The 22946-nt window shown below is 38.4% G+C and overlaps 1 protein-coding gene across 1 annotated transcript in view; it reads right to left on the reverse strand.

Moving 5' to 3' along the window:
- Positions 1-7301: 7301 nt before the first annotated feature.
- The window catches only part of LOC118773381 (receptor activity-modifying protein 3-like), a 28634-nt gene continuing 12989 nt past the window's right edge, over positions 7302-22946 (reverse strand). Inside the window, exon 4 of the mRNA XM_036522296.1 lies at positions 7302-8434. Coding sequence (XP_036378189.1) covers positions 8179-8434 — 256 coding nt within the window. The 3' untranslated portion in view covers positions 7302-8178. The remainder of the gene's footprint in view (positions 8435-22946) is intronic.

A 22946-nucleotide genomic window follows, 5' to 3' on the forward strand; every position in this document is an offset into this window, starting at 1 on the left:
TTGATTTGATTTGTTTTCACTTGAGCATTTCCTTTGATTTATGCTTTGGATCTTTATCATGCTGGAATGTCCAAGGCTGAGCTTTTTAGTAGGGGGATTAAGGTTTTAATCCATAAATTGTCCTGACTCTTCCCAACATACATCTTCACCATTTTGTCTCCAAACACTAATGAATATGTCCTCAAAGTACAGAAAATAGTCTAAACTGGAATTAGGATACAGTAAAAAGGTAAAATATGAACTGCTTCATTTGTCATTGCAGTTCGTGTGGAGTGGCAGTTTTTGAGATGCTTGAAAAGTCTCCAAGATTATCTTTCTGATCTGTAATAATTGCTATTGAAATTTTCTCACTTCTCTACAGAGTCCCTAAGGGAACAGAAAATGGAAAGAAAATGATTGATTAGGAGGGGATGACTTATGTTTTAAGTGTGACTTAAGTTGTGCCCATAAGATGGTATCTCAAAGGAACAGCATCCTTATCTTGTGGGTATTACTTAATTTCTCATGATATGGATGTCATTTGGTCAAGATACTTAGCTGTGCCAAAAGATATTCAGCTGGTCCCTCAAGATATTAATTTTCTCCTGATAAATGTTTTTTTCCTAATGTCTTCAGAGTTCAATGCTTTTTCTGCAGCATGTTGTGTGAAGGAAAGTGATTCTTCTTCCTCATTGTGAAGTAATATTTGTCCCAATGAGAGCTGGTACACATATGTGGTCACATATACCTACTGTTTCTGATTAATAAACTTCCAACAGCATTACACCCTAATGAAAGTGATCTTTGTCGCGCAGTCTTAACATGAGTAATATTTCATTGTGAAAATGAAAAGTATTTGTGAAGTCAAACTCATGATTCTACAGGTTTTCCACAGTGAAACTGATTTCATTCACTGTATACAACAGCAAACCATATTTTATACACGCAGGAGTTTATCTTAGATTACAATACAAATTAATGTAAAGCATGCAAGCCCTACATAAAATGCTCAGCTCCTCCAAGTCAGACCTGGGTCCTCTGTGATGCAAGGTAGGCATTTTGTATATATTTCAATATTAACATATGATACTGAGTAGCAAACTTATACCTGAAGTATTGCATCAGCCAGAAGAACATACAAAACATATTAAATATGGCAGCTCATCTGTATAGGTCATTGACATTCCAAACAAAGTTTCTTTTCTCTGTTTAAAGTGTCAAAAACGGACAGTCAGCAACCTTGGCCAATCACCAGGTACAAGCCTTTACACTTTGATTGTGTGAAAATTCATAGGTACCTTTATTGTTAATGGTGTCTTCCCTCAGTCCCTCCTTTCACAATCATTAATAAAATCCTATTAATAGGAATCTCCATAGAAAATCTAGAAGATTCCTTTGGTAGGCGGATTCAAAGAAGTGACAGGAGGATATAAGTCAAAAAGGGCCCTTAACGAGTGAGGATAACAGCAGGAAATTACAGCGAAGCATGTTGACTGACTAACAAGCAGAGGTTAACACAGCCAGGGCTGGTGGCCTTCATCTCACGAGAAAAGGAGGGGGTGGACAGTCAGATTCAGTCAGAAATCCGCAGAAAACAGAGAGGTGTCACAGCAGGCAGCACAAACAGCTCAAGGCGTGACCCAGTAGAACAGTATAATGATGCAATATTGTGTAACACCTGATTTAATTAGCTAAAAAGCCTAATGAAGCAAATATAGTGCCTGTATATGGGATTTATGATGCTTAGTTTATATATACACATTTATTCATAAAAGCTATAACAAACTACACTGTGCTTTATAAATTCATGCTACTTGGACAATGTACTATATCATTAGTGGACTAATTACTTATTTAACACATCCTAAGGAAACACTGCAGTAACATTTTATCTCAGATTGCACTACACAGATGTTTGTGGCTGAGGTGCTTTGTAAAAGATGTAATCCAAAACTCCTATTAACATCCATCTATGCTGAACAGGCTTACTGATGTGTGAAATCAGTTCCTCTGTCAGAGCAAAACTGCAGACAAGCCTTGCAACAACATCCTTGTAAAACAAGAAAACGTCTGTTTCTCTTCCGTGGCTGTCTGACAAGATGATATCCCGTGGAAAGCTCCATTTTAAGCAGATAATTTCACATAACGAGCTCCAAAAGTGGGACGAAATCTGATTTAACTTAAATCACAGGAGAAGTGCACAGAGTTTTTGATTTAATCTTGTCTTTGGTGTATTCGAAACAGTGAAAATGTGAAATACAATTAACGGGTGTGAAAGGGAAATTCATTGTGTGGGCTGAGTGGAGTTGCCTCGCTCTCTCCAGTTAAAATGTGTTCATGCTGATTTAGGCGATTCTCTTGGGCTGGTCTTCACTTGCAGATAATCAAGCCTCAAGCATAGGTTGTTTGAATAAATCAAAACATGCTTACGCCACCTCCCACTCCATTTTCAAGGTAGAGATTAAAGTATCAACTTTTCAAGCATTAAATTGACTGGCAGAATGGAGGAAGAAACACACTGCTGTGTTTTATTTTCATGTGACTCGATAATTAAACACTGAAGGTACCTTTGAGAGGTGTTTTTGTAAGCGCAAGTGAATGTCATGTATTATCCTCCAGAGAGTTACAATATATCGCAAAATCTCTGCATTGTCTCAAGCACTTAGGCACCTGCTTAATTAAAACTCTTCTGGCAACAAACTTTATAGTTCATACATTACTGAAGTCCAGGGATATTATGGCCTTGTTGACTATGGACCAGATGGCTCACCGAGATATGTGACGGCAGGATGAACCAGGAAAATGCATTACAGAATGATAGATGGAAAACAATAATCTCCTCACATATAAATCCTTACCTTTAGACACTGTAATTAGAGAGCAATGCATTTTTGCAGTAATCCTGGCAATAAAGAATCTTGCTATATGCAGATCATGTCAGGGAGGTCATTGAAAACATTGGGCCTCGCTCTCAGTTGAAACATATGAATGGATTCATACCTTTGCTGCCTGACAATGCTTTTCCTTTCCTGAAGACGTTATTCAGTACATGCTGTTCTCAGAACCAGTCCCATGGGTCAGGCGCCGGGGTTCCCATCCAATCGTGCATTAGAGACCAGTAAATGAAAGACAATACTGCTGTACAGTACTGAACTGCTAATAGTTGTCAAATACAATAATGTCTTGTTGTAAGAATGTGCCAGGCATGCAGAATTAATACTTCAATCCTTCTAAAATAAAATGGAAATTGAACACAGACAGCTTTCTCAAACGCTGCTAACAAGCTCCCTGCTAATGCCATTTAGCAAAGCTTCCGCATAAATGGTATATGTATGCTCAGGAACATAGGGGCTGTATGAGATGAACAGTTTTATGGTCAACCGGACACTGTGCCATGTATTTGCTTAGCAGACACCATTATCCAGAGAGACACAAATTGCATAAAAAAAACAATTAAGCTGATGATTCATGTTTAGGGTTTTTGCATTAAGGGCATAGCATCTCCTGTGAACACGATTTGGACCTGCAACCTTAAAAATGCAATTCCCTAATCACGACTCTACAGTGCTGCAGGGTACAATGGTCTCAAGTTCAGATGAAGAATGAACAACAGATAATGCAGTGAAAATGGTGCGGCATTCCTCTTCTGCCTAATAATACCCAGTAAAGTTAGCGAACACTTTAATCGATCAGTTTGTTGCTGTTACTTTCTGTCCAGTGAATGTCTGATTTCACTTGTGTTTTGTTGGCGGTAAAAAGCTCACCATATGTTAAGTAATGATAAACCTTTCACTAAAAAAGCAATTACGAGCAACTTTGGACTTCAGTATATATCTTAATTGAATTAAATTCATTAAATGAAACTTTTTGGTATCATTTCTTTGATAACCTTTAATAAACTTTCTGTTGTTTCAGACTATTACCCACTTTACTAATGTAATCTTGCCTATAATATTGTATTTTTTTTGTTATTGAAATCTTCAAAGCTACTGGGGTAATTCAAATCTGGATAATGAGAGAACAGTGGCATAGTAGATAATGCAATATTATACATCTTCTCTGGTTTGCATAACCCCTTGTGAGAGGAGTGGTGAGTGCTGCATACACTTAAGGCAAATGGCAATACTGATGCACCAAATATCTTTTTAATGGCTTTGGTTTCTTGGAAAAAATAATGATGGGATATTTTCCTCCAATTTATCTGTTACATGAAAAACAGCTAAAGGCAGGGTCAGGAGCGATGTCATCCTAAGCTGTATTGTTTCTATAATGTGTATGTTAATGGAAGGTCAACTGAACATGGAGAGTTGTGATCTTGTGATAATGCATTCATTTGAATGTAAGCAGCATGATTTATGGCTACCTGTCCCATTCACCTGTGGGTCTGTCTTTCTGTGGTCATTAGAGGAAAAGCATTGAATATCATATGGGTTATCCTGTGGAACAATTCAACCTACTGACAAAGGAATTGAGAAGCACTCAACAGGCTATGCAAACGGTATGTACATCCAGGGGTTCCATTTTTATGATCCTATTAAGATCTTAAGATTTTTAAGTTTTTATTGTGACTCGAGTGAGTGAGTTGAGCAGTTTTTTATATGCTTTATATAATATGCAAAACAACACTGTACAACACTGTACATGATATCCACATGAACTTAAGATTAACTGCTATTCATTTGAATGTGAAGCAGAGTGGTCCTAAATGGGCTGTACTCAACAAAGGTTGCTAATTGGTCTCATGGATGATCAAGATCAGCACAGAGCCTTTTTGTGTGAACTTACATCAGCAGCATGTGATTTATTGCATAAATAGGAGAAAAAGGCTGAAGGCATTCTGTGGGGAGGAAAAAAGTTCCTTTGATTTTACTTCCTTTTGTATTAGCAAGTCAGGATGCACCACCCAAAATCAAGAGGTTGTAAGCAGTTCCTAAATAAAAAAGTCTACGTTCCACAGAGCAAGTCAGCAAACACCATCTCAAAGGATGAGACAGATCAAGTTTAATATTCTTTTAATTTTTATGAGATCAACTAGATCTTGAGTTCAAACTGTATTAAAAATATTAAATTCAACATGCCTAACACAGAACAAAAAATGTTTTCTTATAGGTGCACAAAACAATACTCAGAAGCCATGGACAGAGGCCAGCAAGCCAGGAAACCGCAGCCGTTTCACTGTTTTCTTCACATGCCAGGGTTTCTCTGCAGACCACTGCTCAGAAAAAAACCTAATGGAATTACAAATAATTGTACAGCTCTTCCCACTGGTGTTCCGCTAACACATGTAGTTGTATTTGAATATCACTAAATCATTCAGAGGCAAAATGCTTTTGTGTCCTGGATATCTCAGTCCTGCTGAGGCAGCAGGAACACATTTGAAATCCTCTGGGATGATTCCATCCACCATTCTGTTTCTCTCGTCAAAATTAGCCATCATAAAATGTGGCAATTTGTTACAAAATCCACATAAACGAGACCAGCTGTTGTACAGTTCCCATAAAAAAAAAAAAAAAATGCAATGATGCAACTCCTGAATTTCATTGTGGCCTGGGCCTTGGAAACCCCCTCCAAGACTGAATGGTTTGTCTTTGAGGAAGATTTGCAGCCCTGCTCACGGCAAGTGTTTGCAGCGCTGAGCTCAGCTGGATGAAATAGTACTTCTGCGTGTCGCGGGAGGGTTAGGGAGGTCCCGTTTGGGTTGTGTGGCACGGGACCGTATTTGTGTGGGAAAGGGGAAGACCCTGGGGCTGGAATTAACCGTGAGTTCTAGAGCAGCTCTGGAATCAGAATGGGGATTCCAAGGCGCGGGGGGCATAGAGTGTTCACCTCAGGGAGGAGATGGGCACACAGGCTATTGTGCAGGCCTGCTGAAAAAAGACAAACATCTATTCTCCCGGCTCTCAGCACATGCCTACGCAAATGCACACAAATGCGCACACGCTCACACACCCACATACACATACAATAAATTACTGGAGACAGTAACATCCCTTTTTTTTTATTCATGTCCTCTGCATACAAAACAAAGCCTTGGCTGACAGGCTAGGATAGACAAGCGATGGAGCTACAGCAGTGCTGCTGTTGGCGGCCTAGTCATAACAATAAAGAGCAGGGAAGTATGGCACTCTCCACAGTTCCTGTGCCTCTCCTGGTAAAATCATAGCCAGCCCATTTCCTTTAATTCTTTGCCTGCTCTGGGAAAGACTCTTATATCCTTCCTGGAGTTCGGCTCTTAACTTTGGTGGCTCGGAGAAGACATCCTTAAGGGCACGCAGCAAGACATTTCTTCAGAATGTACCATTGTCTTTTGTTTGTTTCTTAAGCCCATTTACAATATGGAGTTGTTTCTTGTCATATAAATAATGCTGCTCTTGTCATGATTTTCATCTAACAATAATACTTTCCCATTGTATACTGTTCAGGGTCTAGACATTCAAAGCAACATTACAACATACTTATTGTGTTTAATGTCTTAAATTCACAATTGAATGGGAATACATCACTCTTGATTTGATGCAAAGCTTTGCTTTGTTTCACTTGCAATAAGATGGTACTCTCTTAATTGAGAACATATCGGTAACACTGGCTTTCTTTACAATAAATACATTTTACACACAGCCCCACCATATTATCACCTATGGAATGAATTCTTCTGTGCATCAGTTAAACAGGAGTTATAGCCTATTGGAACCTCTCCTGATAGCTTTGTTTACCCTTTGATTGATTGCAGAATATCAAATGTTGACATGTGTTATGCTTTTCTGAAGTAATTCTCCCTATGATTTAGAGTGCAGTGCGGCCCATGTGGAATTGCAATGTCAATCAACAGCGTTTAGCACTAATATACAGCATTTGGCTCATGGTGTGCCTGAACATCCTTCTGAGAAAGCCAAGAAACATATTTCTGTTTTCCTCTCTCTATTATGACTTTTACATTACAATACGCTTTTGGTGAACTGAAAAGGTTTTTTTTCCCACAAGACATCTTTTCACTTCTATGAGTGCTATGGATAGAGCTATCACTTTTGACACATATTCAATAGATGCTCTGTCTCCCTTTCAGTTTTCACTCTGGTAAAGCAAATAGCCAGCAAACAATATATGCATTCAGAGTTTAAAACAGTGAGAATCAGAAACAGAATAACAATCATAGCAGTTTTAAGAGGAACATCTGATAGAGTAACACTCTACAACCCTTGCCACCACTTCTTTAGGAAACAATTCTGTACTGTGTTCAGTTTGAACAGAAAGCACTCAGACTTCGATTTAAAAAAAACAACAACAGAGTGGTAACTTTGAGTAATATTCAACATAGTGGCTAATTCTAAGACTAATTTAATTAAACATTAAATAGTGGTACAGTACATGATTCAATGATTATTTATTACCGAAAGTCAGCATCTGGTGGTACACCACACTCTCCAAAATTGGTCCAAAAGGCTCCACCCCAAGGATTAAGCACATCATTAAATTACAATTAGCTTCAAGAGAACTCCTGCAGAGTTTTCACAAAATATGCAGTGCAATCAGTGACAAACGTCCACTTACAGTAGGGTCTCAAAGAAGCCTTGACACAACACCAAACACAGTAACTCCATGCGCGTTTTGTTGCAGAAGGCCCCACAAAGAATATGCAGTAATCTGGTCACAGTGAGAACACTGTGCTAGCCTATCTTGTTCAGATGACAAAGTATGATGGAGCTGCTCCCTCCTGACGGCAGCACCCAGCTGGTGAACAAACTGGCGTGCATTACAGTAGATGGCACTGTCTGTTTCAGGTCTCACTGACCTCACAGTCTCATTTGTCCCTCTGAAATCATCTATTCGGCTGTTCAGTCTATTCAACAACCGACACAATTAATGCAATGATAAGTTTACTTTTGGAAGTTTCCAACGTCCAACCTCAGTCCACACAAACGCGTGGATATGTAGTCCTCTCTTTGCCTTTTTGTCTCAGGATATGCTCAAAGGTCTCAATTTGGTCTCCAACCAGGCAATTGGAATGCTGTTGCTCTTAAGTTGTTCTTGTTGTTAAGTTTTCAGGGGGGGGAATACAAATTTTGGTTCCTTTCATCTACCCCGTCATGGAATGCATTGGAACAGATGACGTGATGAGCTGCTCCGCACTGTGACATCACCTCCGGGTACGGAGCGGAGGGGGGCTGGGGGCTGGACCCCGCACAGGGTGAGCATGAGAGGCTAGGCCAGGATGTCGCTGCGCTTGCTACACCACACGACCAGCGCTATCATGGCCAGGGTGAGGAAGACTGGGATGAGGATGAGGATGGTGAGGGTGTCGTCCGGTGGGTCCACCCAGATGACGCGGTCCAGGGTGCAATTGGAGAAGAAGTGTTTGTGGATTCGGATGATGTAGCTCTCGACCAGAGGGTTGGGCCAGTAGCAGCCTATGTGCCCAGCGCTTTCCTCTGTGCATGTCGAGAAGAAGTTGTACTCCCTGTAGGAAAGTAGAGGAGAGAGAGAGAGCATTAACCCAGAGTATTATCATCGGCAAAGGCAACTGGAGGCCCTGATGCAGCAGTTCAGATTTGGAACAGTTATTGCACAGAGGAAAGCAGTTCTGTGGTGACATAAAATTTCTGCCACTATTCAATGTGGTTAGTGTTGCACAGACTATGGACAAGCCTCCTGCTTTCTTCATCTCTACATGTTAATTCTGGACAGCATCAGTCTGGTTTCCGGAGTGGCACACATCAGAGAATGCTTTTTTATTATTACTATTACGATACTGTTCAATTAAATTATGACTATATGACCTATTCCCTCAAATACTACTGTTACCATACAATCAATCTGCATGGGTCACATTTTCTGTGTAACCCTGTATTAATGTTCAGCAATCACTTCAATGTTTCCATGATGCAGTCGTACACCACATGGTTCTATGACAGAGAAGCCTTCACCCTGTGCATCACGTCTCCCACATCAGCTCCAGCTCACTGGCTTAGAAACACAGGGTTTGTAAGATCTCCTAAATCAAGGGCTTTCTTTCTTAAAACAGTGCCTTATTCTCAAAGGGTTAAGGTACCTTGAAAGTGTGCTATATTAAGCATTAAATGTTGTTTCTCTGATTTAGAACCACAGTATATCTGGAGCTTCTCCCGCACACCATATTTGTAGGACTTTGATTCAGATATTAGCTATGAGGATTGTACATTCAATCTCTAACAGGGCATGAAGCCCAGTTGCTGTCGATGCTTGATTAGCTTAACCGATCTTATCACCCGCATTAATATCCATTAGCGAAGGCAGAAGTGTTTACTAAATGCCATTATTTTAGTTTCTGCTGAAAAGCCATTTTACCAGATCGGTTATTTCACATCTGGTAATCATTACCCTTGTAACAACCTTAACCAAAGTGCTGCAAATCAGATGAAATCTCAGTGCATGTGTTCCCATATGGTCGACGTCCCTGTCCGTGCAGGAAAACAAGTTACATATACGCTCAGGTACTCTTTAGTGGTGTCATTCTGGGCTGAACCACATCCTTAAAGCAAAGGTTACTTTATAAAAGACTGCACAGTAAAATTTCAGTTACACCGAAACCAGTTTCTTACTTTAGAAATTATGAATAAGGGACTTTTAGCTGTAGTCTTTTCAAAATCAGATTAAATCATGGATCATAAAAACATTAAATGGCAGTCATTTTTATTACTTCATATAATTTCTGTTACTGGCTGTAATGCTGTCATGTTTTTGTTTGTTGTCCTTTTTTTAAATGATAGGAAACATACAACACCAACCCCATGCATTGATGACTGTCTCAATCACACGTTTCAGGGATAATCTCTATTGCGTAACACAGACATTCCGTAGATTGGTGCAGCTCTTAAATGCGTTAGGAACTTTCAAGAGGTCATTAAGAGAGAACACCTTTGAAAGAAAATTATTTTGGACCCACGCTGGCAGCAATTAAAAAGAAGCCAGACAGAAGTTAAGAGCTGTTACATAACGTGGCTAAAAAAATCTGAAGTCTTCAAAGGACAGAGAAGTACTTATAAGTCAATTTCATATTGCTAAGGACCTAACAGTTGCTGTGGTTTCATCTAATGACAGAAAACCGACTGGGATTCGGAATTAGGTTTTTGAAACAAGGCACAGGGCAGCATGTTTTGTTGCAACAGTGTGACTGTGGATGACCTTTGAACTGCAAAGCTAATATAAAAGAGCTCACTTTGACAGGAAGAAGGAAACATTGGGAAAACCCTCATTTCTTAAACTGGTGTTTCACAAAGCTGGGGGCACATGACGTTTCCTGTCCTGTGGTCACAAGGCGTATTTTGGTTTTTGTTCCTATCTAGCTATTATTTTAGGTCAAACTGAGCTCTTGATTGGACTCTAATCTTGATTTGGCCAGCCAAATCAAAGTATGTGTTGCTAGTCCCGCGTAAAAGAAATACTAAGTTGTTTTTGATTGATTAACACCTGTTGGAAAATAACCCCAGAGTAAGTGTTGAGCAACCCTTTACTTTGGAAGAGTGTCAGCTAACATCTGTAAATAGATAGGGTGATCATGCTATGACCAGTTTTTCAACAAATAATAGAGCCTCACTATTTTAATATATAGGTCCTTATGTCTCTTGATAAGCTACACTACACTATTTAAAATACTGAATGTATTTTTTGATACAGTGAAAAATGTCACCATATAAAACAGTCAATAACATAAAAATTAAGCTGCAAGATGATTGAATGCTCAATTTCAGCAAATGCCCTTGTCCAGTGAGAAGATTAGGTTAGATTTTGAGAGAAAAAAAATCAGCATGGGTACATAGATAGACCAATCACACATTTTTCTTGTTAATGAAAAGAGACAGGTTGGCTGAAAAGATTGTATTTGCAGGCAGACAGGAACTTTAATGGACCTTGCAACTTCATATTTATCAAAATAACATAAAAATGTGACATCTATCAAGGCAGATATAATTGTAAAAAAAAATGATATTTATATTCCAAGTTCATACAACTGGAAAACTAGAAGATTTTATTGAAACATGTAAAAAAGATAGATCAGCAGACACCTCTGAAATTTAACTAAACTTACAATTTCATACAATGAAAGCACCGCTGTCAAAGGCGGAGGAATTTTAATGGTACATACAAAAATGATAATTTCTTAATCCCCACACTCACCGGATTAATTGGATTTACTGATCTGGAAAATGATTCACTGATCTGGACCCAAAAAGCAATGTGGTGATATCCACTCATAATTTTCATAGTCAGTTTCCTGCAGGTGCCTTCATGTTCATTGAATGACAGAAATCACCATTGAAATCCCTTTTCTAGCTCCTTTTTTACAAACTGCAGTATTATTTGGTGTATATGCTCTGGTCAGGGAAATAATTGTGCACAGCAAGACCCACTGAAATATTTTTTTTTATTAGGATATGTTAAGAATTCCAGGTTGTGTATGTTAGTGTATTGCAATACTTTTTTGTGTTCATTGCTTATTGAGAGGTAATTAACTACACATGCACCTAGAGCTCTATAGGAGTCAAACTGATTCACACACCAGTAAAAAGGTGGGTGAGTACAATACAGTATTGTTGTATTAACACAACAACACTAACACAATTTATTACACAAAGGTACACCTCCTTGCTCAAGGTCAGTGTATAATCTTTTTTTTTCCTATCAGTATTTGTACAAAGTGTGTTTGACTGCTCTTGCCAAAGTTGTTTATGAACAAAGGTTACTTCCACAACAATAACAAAAAACTGGGTAAGCATAAGCTGACATGTAAGGTAGTTACCTAATGCTGCAGTTCCTGTAAAAACACAAATAATGAACTGTATTCCAGAAACACAAGGGTCACATTTATTAACATCCCTGCAAGGTTTTTTTTCTTCTTCTCTGTATTCTCATTTATATCCCACTTCTGATTTGTATTACCTTTCTACCTAGATGAAATACACTAGGTCCTTCAGGTGTGTTGGTTTTCAACTGCTTTCTTCAGTTTGTATGACAAATGTTTGATTTGTTTGATGTCTGGAGATTGAGATGATCAGCTATAAGAAGTTATTTGGTAGTTTAGCTAGGTAGTTAAAGATATGGTAATGTTAGTAGATATACAGACATTAGTTGCTATAAACCTAGCTACTGATTAGTATTAGTATTGCAACAGCATTCACAGTTAATTAGCCATAGATTCATTTCAAGGCCAATTAAGACATGAGATTCACGTGGGTCAGTGACATGTCAACTGTTGCAGTAACATAACTGCTATAATTTGAATGGTAGGTAATTAGTTCCCTGGCAAACACAATGACTGTATTACCTAGGTACATGCACTCTAAAGACTGTAACAGGACCATTGTTGCACAGTTGCACACCAAAAAATGCCTACCAGACAATGCACTGTACAGAGAGAGAGAGAACTGACAGAACTGTCCTAGAAGATAAAGTATTTAGGACCACTGTGCAAGATAGCTAGCCAACTTGTCTGAACCACTCACCAGTTCAGACTAGGGACAACCTCTCTATCAGTGCCCAGATGCTCGGTCCAGCTCCTGTCAGATATTACACTTACACAGTACTGTGATAGCCACTGCTATGTTTGATACAGTATCTACATATTTATTATTAATAAGATAGCTAGATATCTGTCACACGATACATATGGCAACCATCTGTCTATTTTTTTAATGTACTGCTTCATTAAAAAAATTATTTACGGTTAGTAAAATGACCTGGTCAATGAAAATTCAGCAACGCAGGTCACTATGCAAATTATTTCAAAATAATTAAAAATGCTGAGTGTGAGCAGACAGGACATTGACTGAGAGCAGGAACAATTTACATATGAGGATGGAGTTTCAATCATAAGCAGAAAACATCTGAACCGGAGCAGGGACAGTTAGAGACTGTGTTCAGAGTTTAGAGTCAGAGTGTGCAGACTGTATTTCACATTCTTGTGAGTGGATAATACGTTCTCATATGTTATGTATGTTAGTTCAACTTTTGGCACTACAGTAGTGCCTTAAGTGAGGGGGATCTTGGGAAATATATAAAAAACAGGTGAGGTTTATGAGGGTTCATGTTTATGATGTTCACCAGTGAAAAGACTGGCTCCTATGATGACCAATATAATTCTCATAGACTGCTCAAAAATAAACGTGCAGACACACCAGAATGTTACCTATACAAATATTACATTTATGGTGAAAAAGTAGATAATTAGCATAGCACATCATGACGGACAAATTGAAACTGATTTCTTTGCAGAATTAACTTTTACTTTATTTACCTTGAGTTAATCTATCACAATTTTCAAACGCTAATTTGTTGAAACATATATAAATTTCCTTAGGACAAGAACAACTAAATTTAAGGTCAGCTGGAGACTTCACTATTGTGGTTCCTTGGGATCTTATACTTTAGAGTGATTGTAAAATGACTTCTTAGAAAGGACAAATGAGAGAAGTCATTCATCAGATATACTTCTGAGGTCTCAGCAGAGGAAAGGCATACTTTTAATCTTGTAAATCTATTCTGAGAATCACCAAGATGAACAAGCTGGCTGTTTTTCTGATGCAATCAGTTGAATGTAAGGAAAACAAATGAGTTCCCATCTTCCCACTCACAGAACAAAATGTCCCCACAGTGCCAGTGTTCCAATCCATCTTCACTTCCAAACCTTACAAGCATACACTTATGAGAATGGATCACTTAAACGAGTCCACACAGAACTAAAAATAAGTCATTTCAAATGCCGTGCGAACACTCGCCTTTGAACTGTGCAGGCAACACAAATTAGCTGATGGGCTTGAGTGCATTATACTGAAATGCATAAACCTTAAAAGGTTTCTTAAAATAACATTATATTACATTGTCTGGGGATAAATGTGTACAACCAAGAAAACACATTAGCAAATTCTGCATTAGCTTGTTTCTCTACTTATTTTATGCAAATTCAAATGATCCCATCCAGTGATATGGCTCCAATATCACAGCCTGATGCAGGAATCTAAAATAAAAGAAGTCGTATCATCAGCTCTGCAGTTGACCAACTGCTGTATGGTAGTTGCAAAGAGAAGATATCAATTTCACAGGATTTACTTCTGAATGACTCATTAATTCAGCCCTTGAAAAGCCAAAAATATTCAAGCGGCAGCCTGACAGGGAAGCAAATTGGGAAAATAAGACCTAAATGAGGTTCTTGGCTAAATTTGCCTGACTCATAGAGCTGAAGCCAAAGCCCTAGGGACATACATGTGGTCTGGAAAAATTGTTCCCTTTACAATACGTTTCACTAAATGCGTTCTCTGTTTTCCCACATCTGTACTTGGCTAGTGCTGTAATTACCTTTTTTAATAAATCAGGCAGACAGTAATTTATTATTAACTTTTTAAATGGCTGCTCTGATGTCATTTGGGGCCACTCAAATCTGATCAGATGACCTTGGAGAAGCATCTGTTGGTAGGAAGGCCGACTGGTCTGATTATTTATTCCTCAGCTAATACCCATTACAACAGGATGGGGCCTTGCCATGCATGCATTATGTAAGTTCCCAGCGTTCCCAGCATCCTCTGCTGTAGTACACTCCAGTCTGAGACATTTCCCTGAACATCAGCAGATTTATTGGAAGCATTTAAAGCAGTGGTGGCATACGATCTACAAATAGTGTAAGCAGAGAACTGATAAGGAAGCTATTATTTTAGTAGGGATCTTCCATCGCCTGTTGGTTATTTTTATTTGTCTAGTTTGACAGCATTAGTTTTATAGTTTGTCTAATATGAGAGCTTTGATTTTGTACACTTCACATTAATAAGAAAGACAGTGGGTTATGTCGCATTGCACCATTGTGATTAAAAAGAGATGAGAGACTTCTTGTCATAACTGAAGTGATTTAATGGGACATACGCAGAAGCAGAGCCACCACATTAGCTGCAATAAAGTGAAATGGAATTGGGACCTAATGGGCAATCCTTGTTTAAACAGGCATGGTTTTTAATTGTGCATTACAATCAAAAAACAGGTTCAGAATAATTATCAATTAATGGCTCCTCTAGCTCCCAGTGTAGCTCACTGGCTGCAATTGCCTGTCCATCTGAAAGGCTTGTAGATGTGTTTCATTTACATGCAACCTATAGGATCGTAGTCATGACTCATCTATGCAAGTATATACTAGAGATTTCAGTAAGAGACTGAGACTTTTACAAAGACTGACATAAGCATAAAAATGGACAATAGATATACAAAAGAGTATAGAGTCATTTGAATCTTTACCGTTTTCTCCTTTGAGCCAGAGCTGAGAAAACTCTACACAAAGATTATAGTTTCATGAGCATGTTTGCTCATTAATCAATAGTTAAATCACACTACTGATCTAACAGTAGATCAGTATGGTATGTAAATATAACACTGTACAGGTAAACAACCTTTTTTATTTATGTATTTTGTGTCTTTTTTATTGACTGTGTTTTACGTGTGAGTGCAAATTCCCTTTTATGGGTGAATAAAGGTTAAACGTATCTACCTATCTTCTTGAATTTTTTCCATCATGTGGAAATTCCCTCTGAGAAATCTCAAAAGTTTTTTTTTTTTTCTTCCAGGAAGTGAGTATATTTTTCCTATGAAACATAAATGTGATGTTTTTTAAAAGTAAATAGTGGTGGTTCAGTGGAAAAAGTACAACTTCCACACTAACAGATGTTCTTTTAGATTTGTTAAAATATCTGACTCATGGAAGTAAGAATTGCTCATACCTTAAGGCCAATGAAGCCAAAGTAACCCTATCTCACGTTTGCCAAAACTTTATCCAATGAGAAAGGAAACGGCAGATGCTTTTTTTCAAATGCTATGTATAAAAATAGCTTGTCTGAGGGTCTTTAGCCACAGAGTGTTTATCTTCAAAATAGACTTCCCATGGAGAGCCTACCCCATATACAGGGTTCAAAATTAAAAACAAACAATCAACAACAAAAAAAACCCCACACCAGACTTTCCTGTAAGTCTCTAGCATACGTGCCCACGTGAGTGATTCACCCTTCTATTGCTGGTAGCTTCCTTGAGTTTAATTATAGATGAAATGATAAATTCATAAACAATCCCACGTGAGCATGTCAGCATTGGAATGTAAGCCTTGTAGTCTAAATGGCTTGCTGTGGAATGCCGGGGGGGGGAGAAGTGTGGCAGGGAAGACCTTGTCTCTGGAGAATGTGTGTCCACATCAAACATCTGGTCCTCGTAAGGGATAAGGACACAGCTGCTACCTGCACACGCCTATAACCAGGCGACAACCACAGCTTCTCTAATATATCAAATATACAAATGATTTACTGTGTCCATCAAGATTATCATAAGCTAATCTGTCTCATTTCAGTCATATTACAATCCTGCTCTGATAAAGATTCATTTATAAAGTACAGTAGCACTTAAATTTGGTCAGTACACCACCTATGCTTGCTTCAGACTGAACTAGACCTAAAAATTAGAAACATCCTCTCCCTAAAAGTAGCCAAAGGACAACTGTTTTTGATCAAACGTACATTGTTTACAACTGTATACATACCACTGTAAGTTTATTAACAACAGCCACTGAAATAGAATCTCTGTTGTCCGACATACAGCACACATGTCTGGGGGCCGAAAATCTTACCCTTAATATGCAGAAAGTGATGCATGAGAAAAAAATGAACTCCTGTTCAAAGCCAATGTGATAACAGCAGAGAAATCTAGAAATGCTCATTTTAACAAGCAACTGCTTCCTTGACAGTGGTTGATATGATTCTCAGAAAAACAGCTGCTATTAACAACTCTCAGAAAAAAAAGACAATTGTAGCTGTCTGATGTTTCAGCAGGTCTAACATGTACCTAGATGGCGGGCAAAAACACTAAGCTGTGACCAGTGGTGTTGTTAGGTCCGATTATTCAGGGCTATAGCCCCAAACGTTTTAAGCCTAGCCCCAAATATGTTCGCTCTGAAAAAGGAGGTGTTTATAAAAAAAAAAAAAAAAACAGACAGACTGTGTAACAGAGTGGAACTTGACTTGCAGCATTCGAAGGTGTGATAATATTTATGTATTATAAAGGTAGATATAACCTCCCCAACCTACCGATGCCGATCTCCTTTCAAAAAAAAAAAAGACAAGCCCCAGGCAAACTTGACTTAGTAGCTAGAAATGCCCCTGGCTATGAGACTATGTAAAGGTCAACATATAGAAGAAAAAAGTTACCAGTATATGTTTAATTGTTTTAGTAATGATTTATATTTCAAATTAGCATAAATGGTTAACCATGAAATTATATAGTTCAGTTAAAGCGTGAATATTACAGTGGCACAGGTCAAACTTTGCACTGGCTAGATACATATATCACAGGGGTGGGAGTTAGGTCAGCAATGCCCAGTGAGGAGTGATCAATAAATGGAATGATTAAGGAGATGGCTAGCTCACACAGCCCTTTTTTTAGAAAGAAGGTAGGAGTTAAGTGCTTATAAACTAATCATGTCCAGTTTGCAGTGATTAACAGCCCTTCCTGTCTTCTCTCCAGAATTCGGTTAATTTTTTTCTGCAAGCAATGTATTTCCTGTCAACTGCAAATGCCATTGTAAATACATGAGGAAATACCCCTGCATTAAAGTAAATTAATGTGTACTTGATGTACAAGTAAACGCAAGTGTTACTTTTTCCAGCTTGGCATTTAATTGTACGTCAAAATTCAGGACAATTTTTAACTGAATCCAGGGAATACTACCTATAATGACCAATATTCCTCAGTGGTGAGGTAATTTCTGGAATTTTAGATTAATTCCAGTTGAGTTATTTCGTTGGATTTTGATTTGAAAAATTCCTAAGGATAGCACCAGACTTTATGCCAGCCCTGCTCTGGTCATGTTTCTATTCTGTTCCATCTGAGGAATGTGACCACACACTAATATCTTTACATATTGAATGAATATTCATACTAATGCTTTGACATACCACACAGATATTTATCTCAGTACACCTCGACTGTCAGAATTATGAAAATGTTTATTTTTTATATTATCATGCACATTAAGTGTTCACAACAGCATGTAGTAGTATATCATCTTGTTACGGCTTACGTTAACGTTTTAAAGAATAAATTAAATCACCAGAGTGGTCCTGTAAACAGCTCTGTCACCTTATCGGTTTTAAACTGATGTACAGATGCTGCCCACAATGGTCGCAGAAGTATCTTCCTACAGGTAGAGCTGGGGCATTATTGTCAGTCGTTCGATGCTGGTATTTTATAAAGCTTTGAAGCTTCTTCTGCTCAGTGCTCACACAGTGGGAGTGGAGCCAAGTGCAGGTTGACATGTGACTGAACTAGGTGCCACCAACACAGCAGGCGAACTTGCCAGCACGTCTGTAAAAGGTCTGAACATCCTGATAATAACAAGCTGTAATGCGAGAAACACTTTGGAGGCTCGGAGCCCCACCTCTCCAAGACTCCAGATCGGGGTACGACTTTTGTTAAGGATTAGAACTCATTGTATTTTAGCACTGTTAATTATGTACAGGCTTTTACCTGGTACATTAATCAAAATGGGACGTATGCCTGTGCTCTCAGGTATGTAATTAATGGCAAATGAAACATGAAGACCATTTAATTTAGAATACTGTAAAGTGTAACCAATAATTTGCTTTCAGTACATTCAGCTGTGCATAAAATCCATACATTTGGCAGAGAAAAGCAAAAAGGTGAAAAGCATTTTTTGCAGACCCAAGGATCTCACACTGATGCTTAGGCTGCATAGCACTTCCCTCCAAATAGAGAGTGATTTTGGATAAATAATCAAATCATGTAGAATGAAAAGTGTGGTTGAAGGAATGATTTAGAATATGTTGTTGGGGAATGTAAGACATGTCTGAAATGGTAAAATGTTCAATCGTTTTATAATAATATCCATTTTATCAAGGTCCTTTTCCATTAACATTTACGTAAATGATAATGAAAACAAATCACAGCACTCATTATTTGTATATTATGCATCTCCTTGCATCCTCAAAAAAGCTAGGGGATATGGTTCCGAAAATGGTTCTTTATGCAAAAAGAAATATATTTGTTTTGCCATTAAGAGCACTTCCCCCACAAACTTTGCTTTTCCTTTACCCAAACTTTGCTTGCTAACAAAACAACTGTGTTATATTGTTGCTTTTTCACATGAAATGCTGTATGGTTGTCAGTGGGGGTATTACTTGTTATGTTGTAGTTGAACTAAAACACATTAATTACAATGTGCAACAGATAGAATTACAGTATCACACATACAGGGCTTTACTTGCATTTTGAGTTTAGGTTCAGTGTATTCCTGTGCACAGTGTATTCCTTTTACACAGAGTTATTCTAGCTGTAAGTTTTACTTCACTCAGGATGTATTTTCTGTTACAGGGTTTGATACTGTATTAAACTTGTTATTTCCTAGCCATACCTTTCTATGGCCACTGTCTGTTTGATTTACTCACAACAAATTACACAGGGACTGGGGCCCTCAGAGAATTCCATTGCATTTTATTGCTTTGGAATCGAAAGCTACAGATAAGATACTGCACATCTCTGGCCGAGAATGTTATTTGGTTGCTCTGAAATGTCTGTATATCAATGTATGCAGTCATTTTCTGTTTTTATTTAGATTTTGTACTTTTCCTTCTTAATCAATGGATTTCTGCATAATTATGAGTATAAACTGCCATGACTTTTTCACATTTACATTTATATAATCCACTTCACTTGTAAAAAGCCAATTAATGTGGTAATTCCTATAGGGTGACTTCAAATGACAATTATTGGTGAAATTATTTTACATAACATTCATGCCTCATTAAACTATTATTCAGCAAATCTATTTAAATTTCTCTTTTATAATCAGCTAGATGTCTAATGCTAACAAGAAGCATGATTACTTATAATGCACGTAGCTACAATTAGCCTGTTTAGCCGCTTGTGAATGTTATAATTAGCTGTTACATTCGTTAGCATTCATGGTAGATTACTTTGGAGCTTAATCAGATCTCTATCAAAGCAACATTCTCACAATTATAAAGGATGGATGGTAAATACATAATTAGAAATGTAATGAGGTAAATACTTCAAATTCTGGGGTTGAATCAAAAGCCATCCCCAATCAGAGATTTTCATCAAACCCTCCTTTTATCAAAAGTCATGCCGAAATCACTGATGTGAACCCCTCCAACTTTATTCATTGGCAACTCCGACATCTTAGTCTGACGTCAAGTTTAACTGATTTTGACACAATCGTTGCTGACAATTGATGAAAATTTTGACAGCCGACTCTGGCCACTGACGATATCCTGAATTGGACAGAGACATGGAAAAGCGACACTACGGTTAGGCTTTGGAACCACAAAGCCATTACTAACACGAGTCTCACGGTGAAAGCTCCAGTCTCGGGCAGACGCATTTCAAAACGGAGGAGAGAAATCTGCCTCGCAGCTTGCACATGTGAGGAAGATGAACGGTGAAGGGCGAGAAGACCATGCCGGCTCAGACAGGCGGGCGCAGGTGCCGAGCTGGCCTCTGGACACGCCGAGACGCCGCGGACCCGCGGCGAGGCGGGCAGCTGGGGAAACGGTAGCCCACTCCGTCAGGAGCCCAGAGGGACACACTAATACACAGGCCTGTGAAATCCACCTTGCCCTGCGACAGAACCTTGAACCAATCCCTCTAATATGATTACGAGTGAGAATGACATATTTAGGCCATGTGCAATCATTGTTTTTTTTTTGTTTATTTTACTTTAGAGACTCCGTTTACTATATCAGTCACTGTTAATTGCACCAGCTGCATCCCTGGCTGTAGCGTGTCTGACAATATGCAGGCACTCCCCACTTCTGTGAAATGTGTCCAGGGAAACCATGCTTGACACCGGATCATTGAGAATTAAATCCTGTTTTCCCGTTAACACAATCTTATAAGTGGGGGTTATGTTTTTGAGTATGGGTTAGAAATCCATTTTCTTCTTTACAACAAAGGCTGGATGAATATGTGATTGAGTCAAATATTAATATGTTATACAAACATTCACACAGTATTAATATTTCATTATACTTACGCACATGAAGTACTGCGTTGCAATGTGCACTGCATGACGGTTTGAGAATGACAGGATATGGAGGTAGAAATCATGGTCCCCCATCACTGATTTACCAAGTGCAAACAAAAAACTAAAGCAAGAAAGGCAACGCAAGGAACTAAAACAATGGGGAAAAATCTGTGTTGCCCTTTTCACACAGTTTCACCGTGTGTGTGTGTGTGTGTGTGCGCTTGCTTTCACTGGCTCTTTTTCTCACTCTTTTTCTGACAGCACAGCCTCTCTCTCTTATCCCCAGTGCTATAAATAATTGGACAACAGCTTTATGTGTACAGAGCATAACTGGGTATAACATTTTGAGGCTGGGTTATTTATTACAAACATTAAAATAAAATACAACACCCTTGAGAATTAGCCAGCAAGAAAACAATGTCAAGGTCAAGCTAACCCAGACAACTGCAAGTTTGCTAATTTTGTTAAAAGATGTCTTAACCAGGTGCTAAACAACTAATGGTAGCAATTTATATATGCCATTAAGAAGGGTTGTTGTAAACCAGATCATGTCAACTATATCGACTTGCTGAAGAATACAGTTAGCCACTGATAAGAGAGTTTGATTCTCTATGTTTGATGCTCTGCAATTAAGCTTTAAATATAACAATCTGAAATATTAATGACAACTACAAGTGCTGAAACTTTAACACCGTGGCCAGAATGTTCTTAGGTTTTAGTGTGACATTTAAGCAACCTACATTTCTTCAGTTCTAACACATTGTCATTTCGTAATATCTGCAACCACCAAACTCATGATTATGTATTATACATAATTATTGCTACAATCAAGTCTACCAGGCAAGATAATGTAGCAGTACATTCAAGCCTGGCTCAGAGGCCCAGTGATGTGGTAAGGAACACATCTTCTCATTGCTTGCAACAATTCCTTTATGATAGCAGTTGTTGCCCCAGGCTGGTCAATTGAAACAGAAGGGAAATAATAATTTGGTGGGAATCATTAAATAATGGAATTCATATTTTCTGTAGTTTTTCTCAGCCTTGCAAAAATCAAACATTAGTGTTGAGAGCATGTGGCACTTACTCAAACACAGCTCATACTTGCTCCATTAAAAAAAAAAAAAAAAAAAAAAAAAAAATGAGGAAATAGTTTTAGTTTTCTCGCATAATTTCATCTTAAATATGCTTCTTGTTCCCTGTATGGACGCAGCATGGGTTGAAGCCCATGCCAAACTTCCCACAGTGTGGGACAATAAAGTTAATCTTGATCTTAATCTTGATCTTGTACATTTTCTACGGTTAGACACATTTTATTTGAAGTAACCCTAATATGTGTGTACTAAATGTGTAAATACATAAGCGGTAATCAATTAAAATATTGATGAAACAGTTCTGTTTTAGTCAGGACAGAGCCATTCAGCTCTCTTCACAATCAGAGGCCAATTCCAAGTGCTCCACAAGGAGCCTCTGATGAAGGTGTTGTGTCTGCTGGTGAGTCATATTGAAGGGAAGCTTCACAGGAGCACTCTTGCTGTTGATTGCGGCAGGAGCGAGGGGGAATTGAATTAGCATTGTAAGAGACCACAAAGCCCAGTGGTGAACTTCCCTAATTATTCACTCCTATTCAGCAGTGGGAAGTCAGAGTAAAGACTGATTGTTTATTCATTTGTTAGAACTTATTGTCTTCTTTGGATGAGGAGAATCAGAGAATGAGAGCTGAAAGGGCTTTCGGATGAAAGGTACCAAATCAGCCGGCTGTGGATGCTTTTTGAACTGCCTCTTTCATGCTCCCTGTCGGAGACTTTAAGTGTGAGTAATGTTTCTGTAACAAATACATGCAAGGCTGTCTGTCTGTTCATTATTATGTGTGTTCAGTAGATGTAAATTTCCATAAAATCAAAGTGTGAAGGTTGCT

Source organism: Megalops cyprinoides, chromosome 2 (assembly GCF_013368585.1).
Source record: "Megalops cyprinoides isolate fMegCyp1 chromosome 2, fMegCyp1.pri, whole genome shotgun sequence".
NCBI classification, from domain to species: domain Eukaryota; kingdom Metazoa; phylum Chordata; class Actinopteri; order Elopiformes; family Megalopidae; genus Megalops; species Megalops cyprinoides.